Source organism: Rhamphochromis longiceps, linkage group LG23 (genome assembly GCF_057381845.1).
Source record: "Rhamphochromis longiceps isolate RC_006_pf linkage group LG23, R_longiceps_female_GT1.1, whole genome shotgun sequence".
NCBI lineage: Eukaryota > Metazoa > Chordata > Actinopteri > Cichliformes > Cichlidae > Rhamphochromis > Rhamphochromis longiceps.
In genome coordinates, this window is record NC_140578.1 from 21,668,818 (window position 1) to 21,692,827 (window position 24,010).

General features: G+C 38.5%; 1 protein-coding gene across 3 annotated transcripts; it reads right to left on the reverse strand.

Annotated features, from left to right (window-relative positions):
• Nucleotides 1–11,688: 11,688 nt before the first annotated feature.
• On the reverse strand, nucleotides 11,689–22,711 carry rpgrb (retinitis pigmentosa GTPase regulator b). 3 transcript variants are annotated; one of them, XM_085398409.1, is made up of 14 exons: nucleotides 22,588–22,711; nucleotides 20,484–20,609; nucleotides 19,756–19,848; nucleotides 18,993–19,055; nucleotides 18,754–18,912; nucleotides 17,793–17,942; nucleotides 17,184–17,342; nucleotides 16,837–16,992; nucleotides 16,598–16,719; nucleotides 15,806–15,997; nucleotides 15,505–15,691; nucleotides 14,904–14,998; nucleotides 14,750–14,809; nucleotides 11,690–14,634 (listed from the first exon to the last, which is right to left on the reverse strand). In XM_085398409.1, exons 1-14 carry the CDS (start codon nucleotides 22,616–22,618, stop codon nucleotides 12,589–12,591), a joined length of 3,639 nt encoding a protein of 1,212 aa, XP_085254535.1. In that variant the 5' UTR covers nucleotides 22,619–22,711; the 3' UTR covers nucleotides 11,690–12,588. The 3 variants fall into 3 exon arrangements, with proteins under 3 accessions (XP_085254536.1, XP_085254535.1, XP_085254534.1); XM_085398408.1 differs by having other exon boundaries at nucleotides 11,691–14,634; nucleotides 16,598–16,722; XM_085398410.1 differs by lacking the exon at nucleotides 17,793–17,942 and having other exon boundaries at nucleotides 11,689–14,634; nucleotides 16,598–16,722.
• Between the last annotated feature and the right edge of the window lie 1,299 nt (nucleotides 22,712–24,010).

Consider the following 24,010-nt stretch of genomic DNA (forward strand, 5'->3'; position numbering starts at 1 on the left):
GCTAAATGAGGAGACACACACACACACAATCCACAGGTAATGTCTTTCTTCTAGTGAAATCAAACTAGTAGTGGGTCCTTTTCAGAGCAGCCAGCGTGACATGCTTGTTATCTGATCATTGCTGGTTTGAATCAGGAAATAAAAAAGTTTGATGAAGAGTGAGGCGTAAGTGCAGTACACTGTCGATTTTGATAGCAAATCAGTGTAGATCTGTGGTTTTATCGTTATCTTTTACTGCATGAAACATGTTCCCAATGCTAACGCTATATAATAATGAATAAATAAACAAGTTTAAAATTTGTTTTGAATTTTGTCTCACCCTTTTTTTACTACCAGATATCAGCCTTAAAAAAAACACCTCACTCCGAGTTCAACCCTGTCCTCACTCCTCATAACTCCTTGTCATGATATTACCTCTTTAAATGACGCAGATCGACTATCCGTACACTTTATCGTAACTCGCCAGCCACGTTGTTATGTACACCTGCTCAGATGCTTTTTACCATTTAACCTCTTTTGCAAACTTCACATTTTCATCCATTTTCTTTTCATCGAGTTTCAAAAGTATTTCAGTGCTGCTTAATAAATAATAATAAATGAAAAACAGTGCTTGTAAACAACAAATGTTCCCACTGAAACAAAAACAAAAGGAGGGAAACTGAGACTGTTTTGTCGCTTTATATAAAATTCTTTATTATCACAAAAATCCAAACTTAAAAAAAAAAATCAACATAAGCAAGAGATTAAATGAGATTATTGGATCAGAATGTAAAAGTAATGCATCTCTAAGAAACCTTTATATTAAAAGTGCAAATGTGCTCCAGGATGAGCAATAAATAATCTTATTTACACACACACACACACACACACACACACACACACACACACACACACACACACACACACACACACACACACACACACAGGCTCAGGAGAGGAAAACAAAAACATTCACTGGGACGTCCAGCTGCTGACTCCAAAGCATGGGACAGAAAGTAAAACACAAGAACGTAAAGGAATACTCCAGGTAAACTCTTCAGTGCGGAAAGAGTTAGATTGACAGGAAATAAAGTGGAATCAAAGGGTTGGAAAACCTTTAAAACTTTTACAGAAACATTTGATAACTAGCAAAAAAAACACAAAATATGATAAAGAGATTAGTCAGTCAGTTGTGTTTTTTTCTTCTGTTTTTTAGGAAAAGAGAAAAAAAATACATCACTCAGAAGCTGCCTTCTGCTCCATCTATGAAGCATTACTCTCAGGTCCGTTTGAAGGTTTTTAGTGGTTTTAATTCATTTTAAAGTTGACCTTTTTCTATTACTTGAACCTCCAAACTTTTATTCTTCGACTCTGTTAGAGCAGCTTTGCATGATTCACAGTTCAAAATAATCCTTATTTATCAGATACTAGGGGTTGCTTTTCTCCCCTCCCAAACAGTTTTCACCACAGGTAGGTGGAGTTTCTTTGCTCACAGATGACCATATTAAGGATATCCACTCCGTATGACATCACACAGAGCCAAGAACAGAAAAATCTGAAAAAAGGTCCACTTTAAGAGTCTTTGAGGAGCCACCAAGTGGTCCCATACTCCATTAGAGGAGGTCTAACCCCAGTCATACAGACATTTAGACTAATTAGTGACACCCTGGCAACCACTGATCACTAGAGAACCATGAGTATTCCTTGACCAGTTGTCAAAAGGTTGATGGATATGAAAGCGATCACAAAGACGTATACAGTGTTGCACCAAAAATCTCTTTGCAATTGTTTGGCTGCAAGCAGCTTGCCACAGTCACCCATAGGTTAGCATTTTCCATGCAAACTACAGGCGACCACGGCAATATGCTAGCAACCTAAGACATCAGGATGAAGTTTTTAGTGCAGCACCTTCTTTGCAATTGATTTCTCCAAGTGGCTAGCAGGAACCTCCAGCAACCACTCACTCATTTTTCCCTAGCAACCAGAGATTACCAGGGGATCAACAATCAATCTTCAGACCTGTGTGACTGAGGCTGGACAAACATTCAGATGTGTTTTTTTCCTAACATGGATCATATCAAAATTTCTACTTTTTCTTTCCACTGCTGTTTGGAGTCAGCGCGGTGTCAGGGTTTTCAGGTGTGACAGGATAATTTACAGAAAAATAAAAACCTTTCCTAGCCATATTATAGTCTCTGACAGTTGAGTAATCCTTTAACAAATGCAAAGTTTTTGTGTGTTTTCTTGGCTGAACAATGTGCTTCCTTGAGGTTTCGAAGGATGTTTGATGTTGTATTACCCTCTGTGTGCCCAGGATTAATGAGCAGCCACAATCTTTTGCTTAGAACCTTCCAGAATAGAAGACTTCAGTCAAAATGAGTTTGTGGTAAGTTTGTACTGTTTATAAGAAGGAAGGATTCAGTTTCTCTGTTTGTGTCTGTTCTGATTAGTGTATTTGCTGATGATGCTGTGCATCACTGAGGGAATCTGCAGCTAATTAGCTTGTTCACACTCTGCTCTTCTTCTGATTACTGAGGCCATCTGAGAGTTTTTTTCATGGAATTATAGCACAGTGCAGGCTCCAGAGCGAGGTCCTCTGGAGCCAGACTGCTGCGGAGCTCGACCTTGGTGAGTCACAGCACTGATGGCAGCAGCCGGAGATGGAGGTTCTCCCTGGATAGCTTGGTCTCCGCTGGCAAGGCCCTGCACTGAGGTTTGATCTCTGTCATTTGTCTGCTTGGGCCTGGAGGACGAAAGTCGTCTAAAGAGCGAGAGCTGCGAGGGCAAAGATGAGATAATTAACTCTAATTACCTTTCTGTTTATCACATGTAAAGTAGGTTAAGGATTATGCAAAGACTAAAATTAAAAGAATTTGAATGTCTATATTATGATTGAAACTAAACTACGTTTTAGTGAAAAGACTAAAAATAAAACTAAATCAAAATTTGCTGTCAAAGTTAACACTGGTCAACATACTGAGGTTTTTAAAAATGGGATTCAGAACTCTAACCCGGCGTTTTCATACTACTTTCATCTGCACATCTGTTCAGCTGATAGTTTAAACATTTCACATTTGATTTTTTGTCTTTTCTTTCCTTGTGTGTTTACTTTCTTCTATAATTTTTAAAACTATACAGTGAGACACAGGTACAATTTACACTAATGTATGCTCTAAGGCTGATTAGACCTTAAGGTAATGCCATAAAACTTTTCAAGGACTAGAAAGATATATATGTTTTATGTTCCCAACCACTAAAAAATGATATTTGTGCAGTGTCTTCTAGGTTTCAATGGCAGGAGACAGTTTAATGACTGTCTCCTCACAACAACATGGTTTTGGACTGAACCTATGTGGAACCTTTGCTTTCCTGCCCTGTGTGGATTTTTTCTGGCTTTCTCACACAGTCCTTAGTGCTTTGAAAAGGTGTGTTTTTTACACAAAGGTTATACAGTGGGGCAAAAAAGTATTTAGTCAGCCACCGATTGTGCAAGTTCCCCCACTTAAAATGATGACAGAGGTCAGTAATTTGCACCAGAGGTACACTTCAACTGTGAGAGACAGAATGTGAAAAAAAAATCCATGAATCCACATGGTAGGATTTGTAAAGAATTTATTCGTAAATCAGGGTGGAAAATAAGTATTTGGTCACCTCAAACAAGGAAAATCTCTGGCTCTCACAGACCTGTAACGTCTTCTGTAAGAAGCTTTTCTGTCCCCCACTCGTTACCTGTATGAATGGCACGTGTTTGAACTCATCATCTGTATAAAAGACACCTGTCCACAGCCTCAAACAGTCAGACTCCAAACTCCGCCATGGCCAAGACCAAAGAGCTTTCGAAGGACACCAGGAAAAGTATTGTAGACCTGCACCAGACTGGGAAGAGTGAATCTACAATAGGCAAGCAGCTTGGTGTGAAAAAATCAACTGTGGGAGCAATCATCAGAAAATGGAAGACATACAAGACCACTGATAATCTCCCTCGATCTGGGGCTCCACGCAAGATCTCATCCCGTGGGGTCAAAATGATCATGAGAACGGTGAGCAAAGATCCCAGAACCACACGGGGGGACCTGGTGAATGACCTGCAGAGAGCTGGGACCAAAGTAACAAAGGTCACCATCAGTAACACACTACAACGGCAGGGAATCAAATCCCGCAGTGCCAGACGTGTTCCGCTGCTGAAGCCAGTGCATGTCCAGGCCCGTCTGAAGTTTGCCAGAGAGCACATGGATGATACAGCAGAGGATTGGGAGAATGTCATGTGGTCAGATGAAACCAAAGTAGAACTTTTTGGTATAAACTCAACTCGTCGTGTTTGGAGGAAGAAGAATACTGAGTTGCATCCCAAGAACACCATACCTACTGTGAAGCATGGGGGTGGAAACATCATGCTATGGGGCTGTTTTTCTGCCAAGGGGACAGGACGACTGATCCGTGTTAAGGACAGAATGAATGGGGCCATGTATCGTGAGATTTTGAGCCAAAACCTCCTTCCATCAGTGAGAACTTTGAAGATGAAACGAGGCTGGGTCTTCCAACATGACAATGATCCAAAACACACCGCCCGGGCAACAAAGGAGTGGCTCCGTAAGAAGCATTTGAAAGTCCTGGAGTGGCCTAGCCAGTCTCCAGACCTCAACCCCATAGAAAATCTGTGGCGGGAGTTGAAAGTCTGTGTTGTTCGGCGACAGCCCCAAAACATCACTGCTCTCGAGAAGATCTGCATGGAGGAATGAGCCAAAATACCAGCTACTGTGTGTGCAAACCTGGTAAAGACCTATAGTAAACGTTTGACCTCTGTTATTGCCAACAAAGGTTATGTTACAAAGTATTGAGTTGTATTTTTGTTACTGACCAAATACTTATTTTCCACCCTAATTTACGAATAAATTCTTTACAAATCCTACCATGTGGATTCATGGATTTTTTTTTTCACATTCTGTCTCTCACAGTTGAAGTGTACCTCTGGTGCAAATTACTGACCTCTGTCATCATTTTAGGTGGGGGAACTTGCACAATCGGTGGCCGACTAAATACTTTTTTGCCCCACTATAACTGTCGCTTGAAATTCAAACAATGAATGTTAAAAACACATAAAAAAACAGCACCATAGAGGTAATCCCATAGTGAGGAGTGTTGTGCCCATACAGGCAAAATAAAGTTTATTTTCTGAGAGTGTTTTGAAGGCACAGTACAAAGAATATATCCAATGTTCACAGTTATTGTACCTTTTTGTTGGAGCCCGGCTGGTTTTTGGAGTTTCCATCTACCTCCCCATTGGCTGATGTGGTATATTCATGTGTCTTTTCTTCTTTGATATTGGGCTGCTCACTGATTTCAGCTGCTGGTAATACCAGACATTATTGTTATCTGTCTTGTCTTTTTAATTTCTTTTTAACCGTCTTTACTTAGATTTTTCATCAAACATGCAGCTGACTAAGGATAAAATCAGTCACCTCTTTGCTGTCCATCAGGCACATGCTCTTCTTTCACCTCTTTGGGCTTCAGGGAAGATCAGATTTCACATGTTAATCCATCTTAATCACAAATAACCAACAAAAACCAAAGATGCCCGATATTCAACTTAGTGCTACTTATTTACACAACTCTGGGTCTCTTCTACTGGTTTCTCTGTCGAGGACAACAGTGTGTCATTCTCCTCCTCGTCTTCCTCCAACTCGTCATCATCATCAACCTTATCATCTTCCTCCTCTCCTTCTTCTTCCTCTTGACCTTGTTCCTCGCCTTTGGTCCATGTCTCAGCAAACCCTTTTGTCAAGTCCTGCAAAAACAGGAGCATTAAGGACATGAAAAATATTTAGTCATAAGCAGTTTTAAGCCTCAGCCACATAGGCCTAGAGATTTGTCTGTGATTCTCTCACAACTTCTGGTTGCTACGGAAAAGTCAGTATGTGCTACCATGAAAACACCCTTGTCATTGTTTTAGCTGCTAGCAGATCACCTGCAGATTGCAAGGAAGACACTAAAGAAGACATTAATTGGTCACTCACCATCTATTTGATGAGTGGTAGTGAAACTGTCAAGTGTGTGACACAAACCAGAAATGCAGACCATTCACCTTCAAAGGAAAAAAGTTGTGCTTTACCATGGCAACGGTCTCGCTATCTGGTTTATGTAATACTTTTTTTTTTTTTTTACAGTTTTACTATTGCTTTGGGACTGGTTTGCAAGTGTTTGCACACAACTTGGCATCTTCCCTGGAAATTACTGGTGATCACCATAACTCACAAGTGACAAAAGCAATCACAAGGTTTTTGATCCAACACTGCCAGCAACCTCTAGATACCACTCACCACCTAGTAGTGGAATTCACCTTTTTTCAGGACCTGTGGCTACAAATCCAGTCTCTAGGTCTGTGTGACTGAGGCCTTGCTTGGTTAATATTAGCAGATTCCAATAACAACAAGACAAAGGCATGAGTTTATTTAAGTTGAAGAAAAAAAAACTGCTTTCGATTTGCAATGAATGGAAAGCATTTTTTTCAGTTCTTGTCCTTTCCTTTGTTCTTTAAAATAAAGAACAAGTAAAGGACATGAAAAATATGCACTTTCTAGTTTGATGCTAATGTTTTTACTATACAGAATAAAATATAAGCTCTGCCAGCTGAATTAACTGACAAGCAAGGAATGATTGGAAAAGACTATAGTGATGCTAGAATTAGACGTATTACTCTACACTAAAACAGCATCATCACTAGACGAAACAGGTCAAACCTTATCTTATCCCGAACACACCAGACACTGAAACAGAGGAACAGATTTTCCTCACATCATCATTTTCTGAAATATGCTAGTCTGGCACCTTACTGACAAAGTGAGTTTGTCAGTGTCCACTGTGATATTTTTGACAGTTGAGGCTGAAAAAGGCAGATTTTCTTATAATTCAGTTAAATATTTGCATCATAAAGTCAAATGTTTCCTCTTCATTAGCTCAGCTCTTGGTCTCAGCTACCTCCCAAAGAAAAAAAAAAAATCTTCCTCTTCGGGGCTTGCAAAATCGCTAGCCCGACGTCCCGGAGCTACAGATATCTCTGGTCGGGCGACCAAAATCTATCTCAGCCTCGCCTGTCGGGTTATCATATAGCCCGATGGGCTTTTGTGCCCTGCAGAGTCATGACAGTTGTTTTTCAATTTTTGTCTATTTAATGATATACTGCTTGAATCCCCCCAAAATTTGAAAAAAGAATAAAGTAGTGAGAGATTAAATAAAATAAATTAAATATTCGATGTGTATTCAAAGTACTTGAGTGACTTTCTTCTAAACTAATTTTATTTATTTATTATCTTTCAAAGAATATACTATAAAACTCCCACTGACCCTGCTAATCAGGTATTATCTGCATACGTGATTGTCCTTAACCTAACTTGCATGTAATGAACATGGTGTCCCACAAAGAACCTGTTTATAACCACTACTATTTCCACCGAAAATCTTATAAAATGTGTTTCAGTAGAAAGACGTCCTTCAAAAAAATTAATTAATTTTAAAAAATGTTTGAGTGTTATTTAAAATAGATTTTAAATAACACTCAAACACAATATACTTAATAGTATATCGTAGTATCAATTAAGGTTCACGATACCATCCTATTTATCAGCTGTGTCAGCTGGAGAGCTGTGTAGTGCCTTAAAAACAAGAGAAAGAGAAAGAAAAAAGCCACATGATTCGCTGTAGTCTTTTCCAGGCATTATATGGCATTATATGGCATTATATGGCCCTGACTTATCGAAGAATTAAGGAAGCGGAACCGGCTGTTCAAACCCCCACAAGGCTGCCCGCTGGGATTGGAACGATGGGAGAGGCGTGAGTTTCTCAAAATGGGCTCATTGAGTGCAGCACGGATAAGATCTTGGAGAGGCTACGGCTGCTGTGAATACTCAGGATAAGATCTCTGACTGCAGACTGGATACATCTCGGAAGGGCTAGCTTGGAATAACATCTCTGGGCGCAAATTGGATGACATCTCGGGGAGGCACACTGCCGCGAGTTCTCAGAATCGGCTCGTGGAGCACAAGAAATGACAACATCACAGAACGCAAGTATGACGAAGCTCGCGGCTCTCCAACAGGAGATTGAGAGACCAGTGTTGGACTGTAGAACTGCTTTGAAATTCATATGACCTGTTCGCACTAAAGTAAAAACCACCATCACTTCATGCGGATACCCCTTTGGTGCCAGCTGCGGTCTCAAGGCTGGAGCCGATCAAAAACACCCTGATAACGACTGTGTTTAGTCTGTTCCTTCCCATTCCATGCAAGACCACCTGGGTTGGCTGGAAGACTGTTTACTTAGCCTAGCAGGGCGAAGGACACTGTCTCAGCTGAACTGTGGACACGCACACACATACATATACACTGATATGCACACACTCATCCCCCCTCCCTTTCCAAACGCCTTCGACGCTTATTCCCTTCCGATGCTGACAGTGGATCAGGGAGGCCAGTGCACAGGCTGCAGGCCCGGATGTACTGTCTAAATCGGCTGTCTCTCACCCCTTTACCCACCCCTGTTGCTTGTCATGTGTTTCTTTGGTGTATTAAGAGTTTTTTCATGTGCTATGTGCAGAGGTGTTAGTCTGGGGGGAGTTATTTTTTTCTCCTTATCTTTCCTCATGTGGTGCATTTTCCATTGTTATACCTCTCTGACCTGTCTTCCCCATGTGATGTTTTGTGTAATGTATGTATGGTCGGAGGGTAAGATGGCGCCGCCATTGCGTGCAATAGGTCGGCAGCCTTATGAAATTTCCCCTTGTGGGACTAATAAAGGTATATCAAAATATAACAGGGCAAGACATACTGGATACAATAAATACAACAGTCTAATGGTTAACATTCATTGAATTTTGCCTTTTTTCCACTGAGATTGTTTTTTTGAGAGTTTTTTTTTTAATTTCTCAGAAGAAACTTACATTTACAAAAATGAAAGATTTTGGCATGCAATTACGTATGAGATGGAAGCAGAAGCAGATGTCAGCCTGGTCTAAATAACCAATACAATCTTGTTTAGTAGTGAATGTACACAAACAATTGTGACTATTAAGTATCATTAAGACCTACTTTAACAAATGTCCTATGTCATAATACATTAAAAAAAAAAACACATTGTAATGCAACACAAATATTTATTACAAATACAAATTAATAGAAATAGCAACATAAATAATTCCAGATAAAATATTTAAATTTGAGCAAGACAAAGATTAAGGCTGAAGGTTTGAAGAATATTTGGGTACTCTATTAGTCATAATACTGGAAATTCAGAGAGTTCTGGTTGCAAGAGCCATGCATAACTGAGCAGAAGCAGAAGCAAAAAGAAAAGGCTTCCAAGGAAATATAAGTAAACCAAAAAGCATTTAAATCAATACTTAAGACAAACATGAGTAAGCATTGCTGTAAACCAAAAGCAAAAGGCTGGATGGAAATACAAAAGCAGCCCAAAACAACACAACGTTATGAGAGAAAGGGTTCAGAAAGCTATAAAGAAACACATTCATAATATATGAAATCAAAAAGATGGTGTGGTTAACATGTAAGAGGGAAAGGCACAGTACATGCAAATGTTCCAGCTGTTTCAGAATGAAAACATAAAATTCAGATAAACACAAAGAAGCTTGTGTATTCCAGAGGTGGAAAAAGGACAAACATTCTGTACTTAAGTACTGATTTAACTTCTTTACTGAAGTAAAAGTGAAAAAGTACTGGCTATGAATGTATTCAAAGTAAGAAAGTAAAAAGTACCTCTTTGAAGGACGTTTCTACTAGCGATTTTTGTGCAAAGCTAACTGAAGCTTGTGCTGTATTAATGTAATAATAAAATATTAATAAATGAGAATGCAAACTTTAGTTTAAATCTTAATTGAAAATGAGAAAATAAGCAGAGAAAAAGAAGGAAACAAAAATAGCTCTATTTTCTTTTGCTTCCATTGTACAAAATGACTTTGCCTCTAAGCAGAAAATGAGTACACTCAGGGGTGAAAGTGGGATTCAGTAGGTAGTGAAACCCTAAAATAGGTTGCATTGGCTCTAGGGCTGCTCAATTAATCGAATTGTAATCACGATTACGATCTGGGCTTTCAACGATCATTAAAAATGACTGAGCCGATTATTAGCCCCTCCCTCGTGCTTTACTCTCGCGCTGCTCCGTGTGGCAAATCGAGCGCACGTCTCTGCATTTCGAACACGTGTCACAACAATTAAGAGCAGCGGTCCCCAACCTTTTTTGCGCCACGGGCCGGTTTATGCCCAGCAATATTTTCACAGACCGGCCTTTAAGGTGTCGCGGATAAATACAACAAAATAAAACTAGTACCGGTACCAAAAAAAAGAAGATTTATTCATAACACATGTGAAAAGACCAAGGAAAACCGAGTAAACGATAAAAACAATAACAAAATAACGCTGAAAACCGATAAAAACCCTGAAAACTATACATTTCACACCTGAGCCTCAACTCTCTCATACCAAACGACTCACGGACCGGTACCGGTCCGAGGCCCGGGGGTTGGGGACCGCTGATTAAGAGGACCCGAGGGAAGCTCGGAAAGCTAAGCAGAAGTTATTTGGAGAGGAGAGTGACTGCCGTTGGTTGAAAAGAGAGGTAAAAAAAACTTCAGTGGTGTGGAAACATTATGGGTTCGCGGAGTCAGAACTCATTTTTCATTAATTTTTTATATTGCAAACATTTGCACTGTTATCAGTATTTGCACACTATTTTATATTATTTTTTGACAATCTTTAAAGTTATTATTCAATACATTGTTATTGTTAAATAAATATCGTCAAATAATCGAGATCTTAATTTCAGTGAAAATAATCGTGATTATCATTTTTGCCATAATCGAGCAGCCCTAATTGGCTCAGTGTGGGGAAAAGAATCACAATTTCTATTGTGGGCTCCAGTATATTTTCTGAGTGTACAGGCTGTGATCAACTGATCTGGGCTACTGCTCTGAGGTTTACTGCTCTCTGTGGAGAACTGAATTCAACAAATGTAAGAAGATATTTTATGAGTTGCCCTGCTGTTCTCTGCTGTCAGCACTGTTTATGCTGTCTCTATACTAAACAATATAGAGGTGGAATTCAGTGAATGAATCTAAACTTCATCAACTTAACTTCAAATTCATAACATCACCTTACTGAACGCTAACCAGCTTATCCTGCACTAGATTATTTTAATGCAACCTTTAACTAACACAGATAATCTAGCTTAGTTTGCTTTGCAGCATGCTTCACAATATGAAAAAAAATTATCAAATACCACTGAGCAGTCCGTACTTATAAATATAACCTCCTGTCTTCCTTATCTATTTCCATCATTTAGTGAAGTTAGCTCTTTCTTTTCTCTCCCTGTGAAATACAGTGTCTGGACCTTTGGCTAACAACACACTGTGACAAACTGTAGACACAAACAGTTTGTGTTTGCTGATGTTTACTGGTAGAAATGCTGCATTTGAAATTACCCCTCCTTTATAGCACTACCTAGATGCAGAAATAATGCAACCACAACTCATGGACACCTGCACTCGTCCTGGTGTTGCTCCAAATAAACCACAGGCCCGAACTTAAACCCCTCACTATGGCGCATGCTCTGGTGATTACAAATTGGATTTCCTCTCATGTGTTATTGTTTAGCCTCAAATCGGTTTGATGTTTGAAGGCGCACAGTGACGTTCTGAAAATGTAAGGAATAGAAAGTACAGATATTTGTTTAAAAATGTAGGGAGTAAAGATAAAAAGTTATCTGAAAAAAAAACAACAACTTGATTCAAGTACAGATACCTGAAAATTCTACTTAAGTAGTTTTGGCAAACACAAAAGATAGATGATAAACACATGGAAATTTGTGTAGAACATGAAAGCTCAGATAGTCTCCAGGTGCAAAAAGAGAAAGAATAATATCTTACTAGGAAAAAATAAGGTCAATAAAAAATTAAATACTGAAAAACAAAAATAATTATGTGAAATCCACATCTGTTGTGCTTTTGCATTTAAGTACTGCCTGCAAGGCAATTTTAACCAAGACATTGAATCCTTATTTCACCAGCATTAGCATGGATACTTGATCTTTTAAGCTACCTGCCTTCTATTGTTCAGTCACATCCACACTGCTTGTCGTGCATTTCGAAAGGGTCAATATTACATGCTAATTCACTAATGTAAACTATGTGATATTGACTTTAAATGTCTAATGTTTCATACATCTACAAAGATCTATTACTGGACATTTTAAAAATATAACTGGCTTAACTGTCTGGCTAATCCACTTTGTCTTCCCTTCTCTTACATAAATGTATTTTAGTGATTTTCTTTGCAGATGACAAAACTTTATATAAAAATATACAATTTATTCTCCTGACATTGTTTTGGTTATGTTAATTAATTAACTGAGTAATCTCATACAAAACTGAATACAATGTAGTTTTAACTATTTATACAGAAAAAGTAATGTGACCTGTATCAAGCTTTTCTAGTATGGCCATTTTTATAACAATATTTTTTTTTTTTTTTACTTTTCAGACTTTGATCGTGTCCATTTCCTGTTATTCAATAAATCAATAACTCAATAATATTGATATAAGGGCCCTTATTATTTCAGATTGAGGTATTGAGGTAAAACATCATCCCAGAACTCCTCTGACTCACCTGCCGCCTGACCTTTGACCCCTAACCTTAGTTTGCTTCTAGTTGCTGATTTAGCACTTTGTCTTTTCACTTCAGCAGACCTTTTCTTTTTGACAACCTTCTCTTCTTCTTCTTCATCTTCCTTCTCTTCCTCGTCTTCTTCTTCCTCACTCTGGTCCTCCTCATCTTCCGCTTCAGCCTCCTTTTCCTCACTTTCTTCCTCCTCTTCTCCTTCTTCTTCCTCCTCCTCATCCTCTGTCTCTTCCTCCTTTTCCTCACTTTCTTCCTCTTCTTTTTCTTCTGCCTCCTCTTCATCCTCTGTCTCTTCCTCCTTCTCCTCACTTTGTTCATCCTCTTCTTTTTCTTCTTCCTCCTCCTCATCCTCTGTCTCTTCCTCCTTTTCCTCACTTTGTTCCTCCGCCTCCTCTTCTTCCTCAATTTCACTGTTTTCCTCTTCACTACTCTCTTCTACTTCTTCAGCACTACTTTTTTCTTCCTCCTCTTTTTCATCTTCTCCTTCTTCGGTCTCCCTCTCTTCCTCACTTTCTTCTCTCTCTGAAGACCTCACAGACTCACTTTCAACCTCATCTTCTTCACCCTCACTCTCCAAACTCCCTTCTTCTTCCTCGTCCCCTTCTTCCAAGTCACTTTCAGTATCTCCACGTTTGCTCTCTGTTTCGTGACTTGACCCTTCCTCACTTTCCTCTTCCTCCGACTCCTCTTCTTCTACATCACCTCCGTTTCTGTCTTTCTCTTCAGTCTCTGTTTTGCTTTCACTTTCTGTTACTCCACTCTTTTCCTCCTCCTCTTCTTCATCTTCTACCACAACATTGCTCTCATCCTCCTCCTCATCTACATCGCTGTCTGACTTCTCTCCAGAGTGAAGAGTGTCACTCTCTTTTTCATCCTCAGTGTTCTCTGCCACTTTCTTAATAATGTGACTAACATCCTCCTCTTCCTCGCTTACTTTTGCATCTGTCTGCCCTTCTTCCTCTTCACCCTCTTCGTCATTATCCTCCTCTTCCTCTTTGATTGCGGCAGAGTCCATCTGCTGTTCACTTTGATCTGAGATTGTCCTCATTTCAGGACTTTCAGGTGCGGGTATGATGTTGATGCTGACAGCAGATCTGTGGCTAAAATTGGCAGCGTAAGATTCAGATTCCTCACTCAGTGATTTAGTCACACCCTCTTTAAGTACAGCACAACTGTTCTCAGAAAGGGATGTGGAGCTTAATCGTCTTCCAGCTTGGATCAAAGCTGCTCCTGCAGCGAGCGAAGCAGCTCCAACAAGCAGGCTGAGATCTGTTGACTTTTCCTGAACCTCTGACCCTTTTTTGATTTGAGCTTCTTTCATGTTTTTTTCATTCTTGTTTTTCTTAGACAAATCTGTTTTCTTCTCTTTAGATTTGGGGATTTTTTTCACCTCAGAAACCTGCTGAGAGCCCACTATGCTCTCTTCATCCAAAGTGTCACTCAGGTGAAAGCTTGCTGAGTCTGTATGACTGAGTTTACCTGGTGAACTGATTCCTGTGGGTTTGCTTTTAACCCTCACAGGCTTAGACTTCACTTTCTCAACTTTAGCAGATTTAGAGTTGAAATCTAAACTTTTCTTCATAGTTTCTGGACTTTGTTTTGAGTCTGCTGCCAGCTTCCTGTGAACCCCTATCACCTGGCTTTTACTGTGAACTTGCATTTGTTGCTCTTTGGATGCTGCCTTATTTATGTCCCTGATGCTTGTAGGTTTGTTTTTACTGGGCCTCTCCTGCAACTCCTCTACAGCCAAGATCAGATTCACCTTGTTCTGGTTGCTTTTCTGATGTCTCTGGGGGCTCTGCGGGCCCTGAGTACGAGTGCTACGACTCCTCAGGAGTTCAGTGGGTAACGCCCGGAGGGGAGAGGCAGCCTCACTCTTACAAGACAGCGAAGTGGAAGAGAAACTGCTCTGCTTTGAGAGCTTTCTCTGCTTTCTTTGACTCTGTTCTTTTATAGCCTTACCATTCTTACCCTTCCTCTATCCTCGGTGCAAGAAAGCAAGAAAAGGATGGAAAAAAGAGGCATGCATTAGAGAGGAAGAGACATGCAGAAACATCAAAGGACATAGCACACAAAGTAAGAGTTTGAGTTACCTTTTGAACTGGAGACAGCGTGAGGGTTTTATCACTGGGGTCTATCTTCATCACATGAGTCTGTCAGGAAGGAGCAGAGATGAAATCAGCAGCAAAATGTTATATTTGTCTTTTTTTCTGAGCAACATTTAAGATGATGTCATTGATCTCTTACCATGTTGAGGAAGTCTCTGGTTTCTCCAAGACCTCTCACGCTGTCAGTGTCTGTCAGACTTTCCACAACACTGTCTGTCTCCCCACCTGCCAGCTCTGAAAACAGGACAGCATTATCTTCAGCAGCAGCTTTCCAGATACAGGTAATATCACATAGTGACAAAGATGAACAAATACGTAAGATGTTTTTAAAAAAAAATCAAGATTTTGAGAATCTGACCTCTTTATTTACAGATTTCAAATCTGCAGAAAACCCTGAGATCAAGAGAAACTCATTTAACTTTCAGGGAAAGGGCATGAACAACATGAACACCAATTGTCAAATGTCAAAAATACAGAGCTCACATTCTCATTTTTCCCAACTTCATCTTAGTGCTTCTAGGTCTTAGAAACATATACCGTACAGGTGTCTGTTTTCATAAAAATGAATAAGGGATCTTGAGGAAGCCAAAGGGATAGGATTTATCAGAGATGTGACTCAAGGAGACAAAAAAAAAGACAACAACCTCCCCAAAGTCTAACAAAAATGCAAATAATATTGTCCAAAACTTTGATGTAACAGAAAGAGGATGAGGCAATGGCGGTGCAGATGAAGTAGGTACCCTGGTGGGTCGACTCCTCGTTCCTGTGCTGGTAAGTGCCATTGAGCACCTTTCCGTGGATCACCTCAGGCGGAGCCAGTCGTGGTGGTATGGTCTGGCTGGAGGCTGTCAGTGGCGGGAGGAGGTTACCTGGTGTCATGGCAGGCAGCGTGCGGAACATGGTGCCAAACTGGTCTGGAGATCGCTCCTGAATCAGAGGGTTTAGCCAATGAGCGATATTAACCCATGAACTTCTTTAGAAACGAACTGTTATCTGCAGATAAACTATAAAAAGTGTCACGTTCATTGTCCTCATACCCACCCTCTCCCTCCTGCGAACCCGGGCTGAGAGGCTCCTCTGCAGCGTAGATGAGTCAACTGTGTTACCCAGCAGTTCCACGTATGGTTTCTCCAGGAAATTTTCCGTCACATCGTCATCCTCCAGCGTGACCTCACCGGTTCCCCGGGCCCTCGGCCGAGCCAGCACCACCATGTGACATCCGCCGCACATCGCCTGGACACGTCAGCAACCAAATTAAAGTATTTGCATGCATGAAAGTCACCCAGAAATGCACAAAAATAGAAAATATATATGATTATAAATAAATAAATGTTTTTAAAATATAAAATGAATTTTATATTTTTATATATGTATGTATTTAGGATTTTTGTAATTAAAAAAATAATAACACATTTTAAAAATTGACACAAAACTGACACAAATATACATAATTTTTTAAATTATGTATTTAAAGAGTATAAAAGGTAAAAAAAAAAAAGACAAATGGAATGGTTATTATATTGCACTTTCTACTCTGAGCACTCAAAGTGCTTTACAAAAAAATAAAAAAATTTTAAAAGGTAAAACTCATTTAAAATTTTATATATTTTATGTTATATATGCAATTATGAATAAAAATTGAAAAACGAACATAATTTTTTTTTAATGTAAAAAGTGAAGACAAAAAATTAAAAAGATATAAGAAATGCGACAATAAAATTACATTGTCTTTAAACTTATGAAGTATCTCCAAGCCTAATTAAATAATTCCTATACATTATTTTAAGTTCTACTGCATGAACAAATGTAAACCTGTCTGTATGAAACACTTACTCCCTGAACATTATACTTCAGGAATCGCAGGCACAGCGTTGGTTTAAACTGGTTAGTGAAGTTTTCTTCCCCCAGACCAAGTTTTCCATGTCTGCCATCTCCAAACGTGTATAGCAACCCGTCTTCTAAAAAAAAAAAAAAAGATTAAAATTTCTGACATCAGATCCGTGAAGAACCTCTTCTGTTCAACTCTGTTGTCAATGAGAAGCTCGGCATTAATGAACCGAGCTGAGATTTACCTGTAATGACAGCGGTGTGGTTTTCTCCACAGGCCACCTGACAGGCTCGTCCCTTCTTGAAGTGCTCAACCAAACGCGGCACCCGGGACTCAAAGATGAATGTCCCATGGCCGAGCTGTCCAAACTGACCGAGGCCGAACGTGTACACACTTCCCTCTGAAAGAAACCAACACAATCAGAGGCGTTTGCAGCATGCTGCAGTATTTTATTCCCCTGTTTGAGAGCATTCTGTAACTTTTTAGTAAGATTGAAGGAAGGGGGAAACCAACTGAGAATATTATTCTCAGTTAGTTATTTAAAGGAAATAAATAAATAACATGTCTTATTTGCTGTCATCAGACATTTACCTGCGAGTGCCACTGTATGTCCACCCCCACAGGCCACCTGCGTCACTGGCTCCTTGATGCTCTTCACCAGCTGAGGCACTCGGTGCCCTGGAAGCTGGTGGGTGCCCAAACCCAGTTTTCCGCTGTCCCGCTCGCCAAATGTGTACAGAGCGCCATCCACTTGGAAAACAAAAATAGGAAATACTCAGAGCTATCCACTGGTTTTAGGTCCAGAACGAATAGGGGAAACAAAATTCTGGTTAAACTTAAAAAAACTTTTTAAAAAAGTGTCACTTGATTTTAAAATATGTTAAATTCTATAATAATATTTATATGCAAAAATCAAAACACCTAAATTTAAATGAACAATGGAGTTTTGATTTTTTAAATTATAAAATAATATGGTGAATGAAAATCTATGGAAATAAGATACTTTTGCCAATTAACTTGCATTAAAAAAAAACTTTTATTGTTCTGATTTTTACATTAGTATAAATACACACGTGTGAGAATTATTCTTTTATATTTTAGCCACTGTCACCCATGTTCCTTATGCTATCTGTAACCATGTGCGATTTGCAGGCTCACTGCAAAGTGATGAATGGTTATTTGGGACCTATCTCTACTCACCTGTCACTAAAGCTGAATGGTAGTACCCGCAGGAGACCCAGCTGATTGGTAGGCCTACACTGACTTCCTGGGGTGATGACACCTGACTCTCCTTACCCAAACCAATCTGACCCTCTGTGTTATCACCCCACATAAAGAGTTTACCACTCGCTGGAAAAGAAATAAATAAAGAGATTACGTTTATTTTGGGAACACATTTATCTGTTAACGACACTTTGTTCTCTCTTCTACACTTCAGTTTTAAACTTGCAACATTTTCTAAAACATAAGGAATCTTTTTACTTCAATTTTGTTAACCAAATTTTTCATTTGATAACAGAATAACTATAATTTAATTACAAATGAATTTCATGAAATTATCTTTTTTTTTTTTTTTTTAGATGCTGCAGAAAATACAGAATATACAGATGAAATACAAATTTAAACAAAATACAAAAAATATAAAAACATGAATGTTTAAAAAAATAATTTTAAATCAATAATGTTTTTAGATTTTTTTTTACTTTAAATCTAATTCATGAGCAAAGTCTAAAAAATAAAATCGAACATCCAGTAGTACAATATGTATGATATATGTATATATTTAATTTTAATTTCATTTAATCTTCAATATATATTTATATAATTAAATTCCAAGGTAAAAAAAACATACATTAAAAATTTTAATGTTTTTAATCTCATTACACTAACAAAAAATAGCAAAAATATAATTTACAATTAAATAAAGTAAGATAAAATACATATACAATGAATAAAACAATACAAAAACTGCATATCTTAGTGTAGATGTAGGCACAATTATGAAATATACATCAAAAATGATCAAAAACCTTAAAATGAAAATTAACTAACATTTAATTTACATTTATTATATGACTTCCCTTAATGTTTACTGGCAGTTAAGCTCTGATTAGCTGTGATCAGAGCTAACAGCTGAATTACAGTGTTGTGTGGATCTTACCGGTGAGAGCTGCTGAGGTGTTCGAACCCGCAGCAAGCATCTTGATTGGTCCTTGTGAATCAAAAAAATCAAGTCTCTTGAAGGAAGTCCTCTCATCACAGTCTCCAAGCCCCAGCTGACCCTCGCTGTTCCCACCTGAGGCATACACCTTCCCTTGGGCTACAGACACACATCAACACAAGCGTGTTTAATATTCATCAGCACTTGAAAGAAAACAGCTGTGAACACTAAACACTGACCTGTGCAGATAAGCGTGTGGTTTCTCCCGCAAGCCACCAGTTGAACTTTCTCAGACTTCAGGGCTGAAACATCACAAAGAAATTTAAAACTATGGGAACGGTAATCTGGAGAGCGCAGCTTACCTCATCATCTTTTGATAACTTTAGAAAAGATTCATGAAGAAAAACAAAGTGTTCTCAGTACAATTCAATGCAAAATACAATAATTCCAAACTGTTATAAAATTTATTAAAGACTTGTGGTCATTTTTAATATTATATAGAACTTTTCCAACATAGACATTGCATAAATTTTGAGGCCCAGCTCCCTCCATCTACTAATGACCAAAAAACTAAAATCACCAGAAAATAGAATTAATCAGACTTGAGTTTAATTTCTAGGATTATTTATTACATTTAGATTTTCTGTATTGAACAACTATTTCCAGTAAGAATGATCCTTTCTTTTTAAAGTAATTTTCAGATTAAATTCACACTTAAACAAACCTCATACAGGACACATCCTTTTCTCTGTATCTGAGGAGTGGCACTTACTGTTTCTCAGCTAATGTCCCTCCAGATTTAAGCAGATTATTAGCCCTCTAGACTGAGATTATATTTACAACAAAGTCACACTTTATTTGAAGGCTTTGTCTCCTCCTCTTCAGGGACTCCCTCCTCACTGCCTGTTTAAACTGGCTGAAAGCAGCTTTCAGTGGCACTACTCATCCTCTATAACTTTTTTTTTAGAACTGAAACAGTGAGAAGGTGCCATAAAGACCAACCTTTGACACAGGTGGGTTTGTTGACAGTCACTTTGGAGCCAAGGCCGAGCTGGCCCCAGTTGTTGCTACCAAACAGGAAGAGCTTCCCATTTTCTGTGAAGACACAGAGAAAATCTCCTGAAAGGGACTCTGTGATGTTTCAGCAGGATTCATTTTAAAGTGACACGGGGCTGGATTCAGTTACAGTCACAAAACAAAATAATAAAAAAAGATAAGAGAAAAAAGCTGAAAATCTAATTTGGATAATAAAGAAAGCTTTTCCTCAAATTAAGTAATTGTACGTAATTGTAAAAATCCCCTCCAAAAGATAACCATGAAATTAAACTAAAATTTAAATTGAAGAAATGTATTGAAATTTTGACTTACTTGACTGATACAATATATATTTTTTGTAAACATGTAGATACAAACAAAAGTAAAGAGTAAAAATAATTTTGTATTTTAAAAATGACAGTAGGTTAATATTGTAAAGCACAACATTAAAAAATAATCCAAATCTTAAAATGGAGGTTAATGTATTTATCTTTTTTTTTTTTTTAATAAATCTAATTTTTGTACATCTAAACAAAACCGAGAAAACATATCAGTTCTGATATGTTAGAGCAGACATATTTTAAGAGGACAGCGCAAGTGAAACTAAATCAAAACAGTATTTCCAGCTTTCACGTTTGTCAGCAGTGTACAAACACGTAAATGAGTATTACCTGGAACATAGGAGGGGCTCTCACCTGTTATTAAGGCGGTGTGCTCATCGCCGCACGCTATTCTGAGTGGGATGTCATTTTTAAGCCAAAATTTACTTGGAATGTTGTCAGCGAACTTGCTCTTTCCAAAAGTGAAAACTGCCCCCGATTCTGTAAGAAGAGACCAAAAAAACCAATCACCAACTTGGATTAATTTTCAAGTTTAACCACACCAAATGTGATGTTTCAGCCCTTTATATAAAAGATGGATGGATGGAGCCACCTTGATGTCAGTCTAGTGTTAGTGAAACCTCAAGCTGAGTAATTTTTTTTTTCCATCCAGACGTAATTTGCTGTGGAACGATCTGACTGTGACACCAAAGGACACAGCGTGCTCATATGATTTCAACTTGTCAGTCAAAATTAAGGTCCTAACTTGCTTCATCCTCCTTTCTGATTCTGATAATGACCATAATTTACCAAATTAAGTAAGCATTGGAGCTCAGAGAATTCATCAGAAAAGTGTTTACTGAGGTAAGAAATCAAGGGAGGAGCAGGTTCATTTTCTCATAGACTCCTTTATAAGGAAGCTTTGATTTATAACTACAAGCATTACCGCCTAGATGGCCATTAAAAAGAAAGGAGGTTTGATGCACTCTACGTCTTGACTTCAATTTTCAGATCCTGAACATGTCCACACGTGTCCACGTGTGGACAGTCTATAGAGGCTTGTGTCCTCCACTAAAAAACAGAAACTGCTTTTGCTATGCATAATTCAAATTTTGAGGTTAGTATTTGAAAATTTTTAATTAATGACTCAAAATTGTGTTTTTCATACCTGACTCGAAATTTCAAGTTATTAAGCTAACATTTTGAGACAATCTTCTCATTTCAGTTCTCTTCTCATAGTAACTTACAGTATATATTTTTGTTTACGTGGTTTATGGCTATGTGCATACTTGTTGCTTGCATCTTGGATATTTTAAAGTTTTGCATAATCCCAACAAATAAACCAAAACTAAGACACTAAACTAACTCAAAATGTTTATTTAGTAGTTTTTACCATTTAACTAGCATCATTTTGGTTACATTTTTTTCACATTAATTAAAAATTAGCCAAAGAGTCAAGTTAACACAATGTGAAGTCTTCAAATGTCTTGTCTTCTCAAACAAGAAGTCTACGCCAAAATATGTATTCAGGAATAACATATTTTTCCACTTGGAAAAGATCTAGTCTGCATAAAAAAGAAGAGGAGGAAAACGTTCAAATTTGAGTGCTGCAGATCTGAATACTTGGCATTATTTGTTACTGAAAAAAAATGACATAAACGTTTTTAAAGGGTTACAGATTTTGTAAAAATGTTCTTTGGATGGGGTCATTTATTACTTACTTACTTTATTCCTTCATCAAAGAAAACAGAGTAAAAGAAACACAATAATACAAAAAGGGGGGAGAAAACAAAATGTATTTTGTATCAAAATATAAAAAATTATGCATTGTTTGCTATTGCTTTATTGCTTTAGTGTTATTATAGACACGGATATGCATAAGAAGCACTTTCATGAAATTAAAACAATCTATGTCAGTGCGCCCCAGGGCAGCTGTGGCTACAATGTAGCTTGCCATCGCCAGTGTGTGAATGTGTGTGTGAATGGGTGAATGACTGAATGTAGTATGAAGCGCTTTGGGGTCCTTAGGGACTAGAAAAGCGCTATACAAATGCAGGCCATTTACCATTTACCATAGTAAGACCGTTTTTATTTTTACCTCTCCTTTTACTGTTTGAGCGTAAATGCAACTGACTACAAAAAAAAAACACCTTTGACATGTGGTAGAGTTGAACATTGGCATCGACAATAAAATATGAAAATATCAGGACAGGGGAAAAAAGATACTTGATAATTAATCACTATCAAAGTGATTCAAAGTGAGGAATGATGAGGAAAAAATTCATAAAAACTATTTGACCTTAATAGCTAAAGCACTCGTGTAGAGTAAAACAGAATAACGGGAGGAGAAATGCAATATCATGAGGTTAACTTTCCGTTAGCCTGAAGCTAGCCGAAGGTGAACATTACAGTTAAAGAATATTTTACAATACAAACGGTTCTCTGAGAGCCAGAAGAGGCGACAATGACTGATATTTACCCGGAATGTCATCTTCAGCTTCGCCTGCCATCTCTGCGGTACTTTAATCCGCTTTGATCCGCGCCTGTGGGCGTGTTGGTACCCTTCTGTTATTTTCGACTCGAACAACCCGGAAGTAAACAAAACTTCTCCTAGGCTACGAAGGAACACACGTGACTCTTAAAGAAACAGAGCCATTTCATGTGTCTCATTATTTATAGCAGGGGTCTCAAATAGGGTTGCCAACTCCCTGAAAAATAAATAAGGGACACCTCGTGGCCAGGACCGGGCGACCCAGTTGTCTTCACCCTTCCCAGTGTGGTGAATTTTCTAGCTCTTTTTTTGTGTGTGAAATTATTTTTTTAACCATTTGACTTGAAGTTGATTTAAGTAGATGCATATTCTATTCTTTGTGATATCAACACATGTGAAACAAATGATCATTTAGCTATTTATTTTTAGCTCAAAATGACAACATTAACACAGTAAAACAGGTCTCTTTTTTAAACAGAAGCCTGTCATGCTTAACTTTTGAGAATATAAGTAAATCTTTCTTTAAAAGAACTCTGTCCTGCTTAACTTAAAATAATAGAAAACAATAGAAAGAAAAATATTCTTGTAACAGTGCCAAGCTGGTCAAGAAGGCTCACCAGCGCCTCTTCTTCTTGAGGACTCTGAGGAAGAACCACCTGTCCTCAGACATCCTGGTGAACCTCTATCGCTGCACCATCGAGAGCATCCTGACCAACTGTATAACAGTCTGGTACGGGAACTGCTCTGCCTCGGACCGGAAGGCGTTGCAGAGGGTCGTGAAAACTGCCCAGCGCATCGCCGGAGCACCACTTCCTGCCATAAAAGACATCTACAGGAAGCGGTGTCTGAAAAGGGCTGGGAAAATCATCAAAGACCCCAGTCACCCATCACATGGACTCTTCACCCTCCTGCCCTCTGGGAGGCGCCACAGGAGCCTCCGGACTAAGACCACCAGGTACCGGAACAGCTTCTTCCCCACAGCTGTCAGACTCCTGAACTCTGCCTCCTGACATCTGACCCACGTTAAACTCATGGACTGAACTTACACACACCCACAATGGACAACTGTACCCTCAAACACACAATAATAACATGGACTGAACCACCACTCACAACCACTAGCACTTTATATAGCCTCTGTAGAAACTATCTACACCCTCACTTATCTTAACTGCACTACTGTATAGCTCTGTGTAAATAATCATTCTGTACATTCGATAATCTTTAATCCTACAACTGTTTACAACTTGCATAGTTCCCATTTCTGTATAGCTGTATATCTCAGATTTCTGTAAAGTTATTTATTTCATATTCTGTATAGTTTTTCATATTTATATCCTGTTCATAGCCTGTACATACTTATAGTTATAGAATATTCACAACATACTTCATACCGTGTACATTATAACAT

Coding starts and splice junctions, on each gene's coding strand:
- rpgrb (XM_085398408.1), bottom strand. CDS start 22,618: ATGGCAGGCGAAGCTGAAGATGACATTCCGG. Junction 20,610..22,587: donor AGCTGAAGATGACATTCCGG/GTAAATATCAGT, acceptor CTCTTCTTACAG/AATCGGGGGCAGTTTTCACT. Junction 16,723..16,836: donor CCACACCGCTGTCATTACAG/GTAAATCTCAGC, acceptor TTTTTTTTTTAG/AAGACGGGTTGCTATACACG.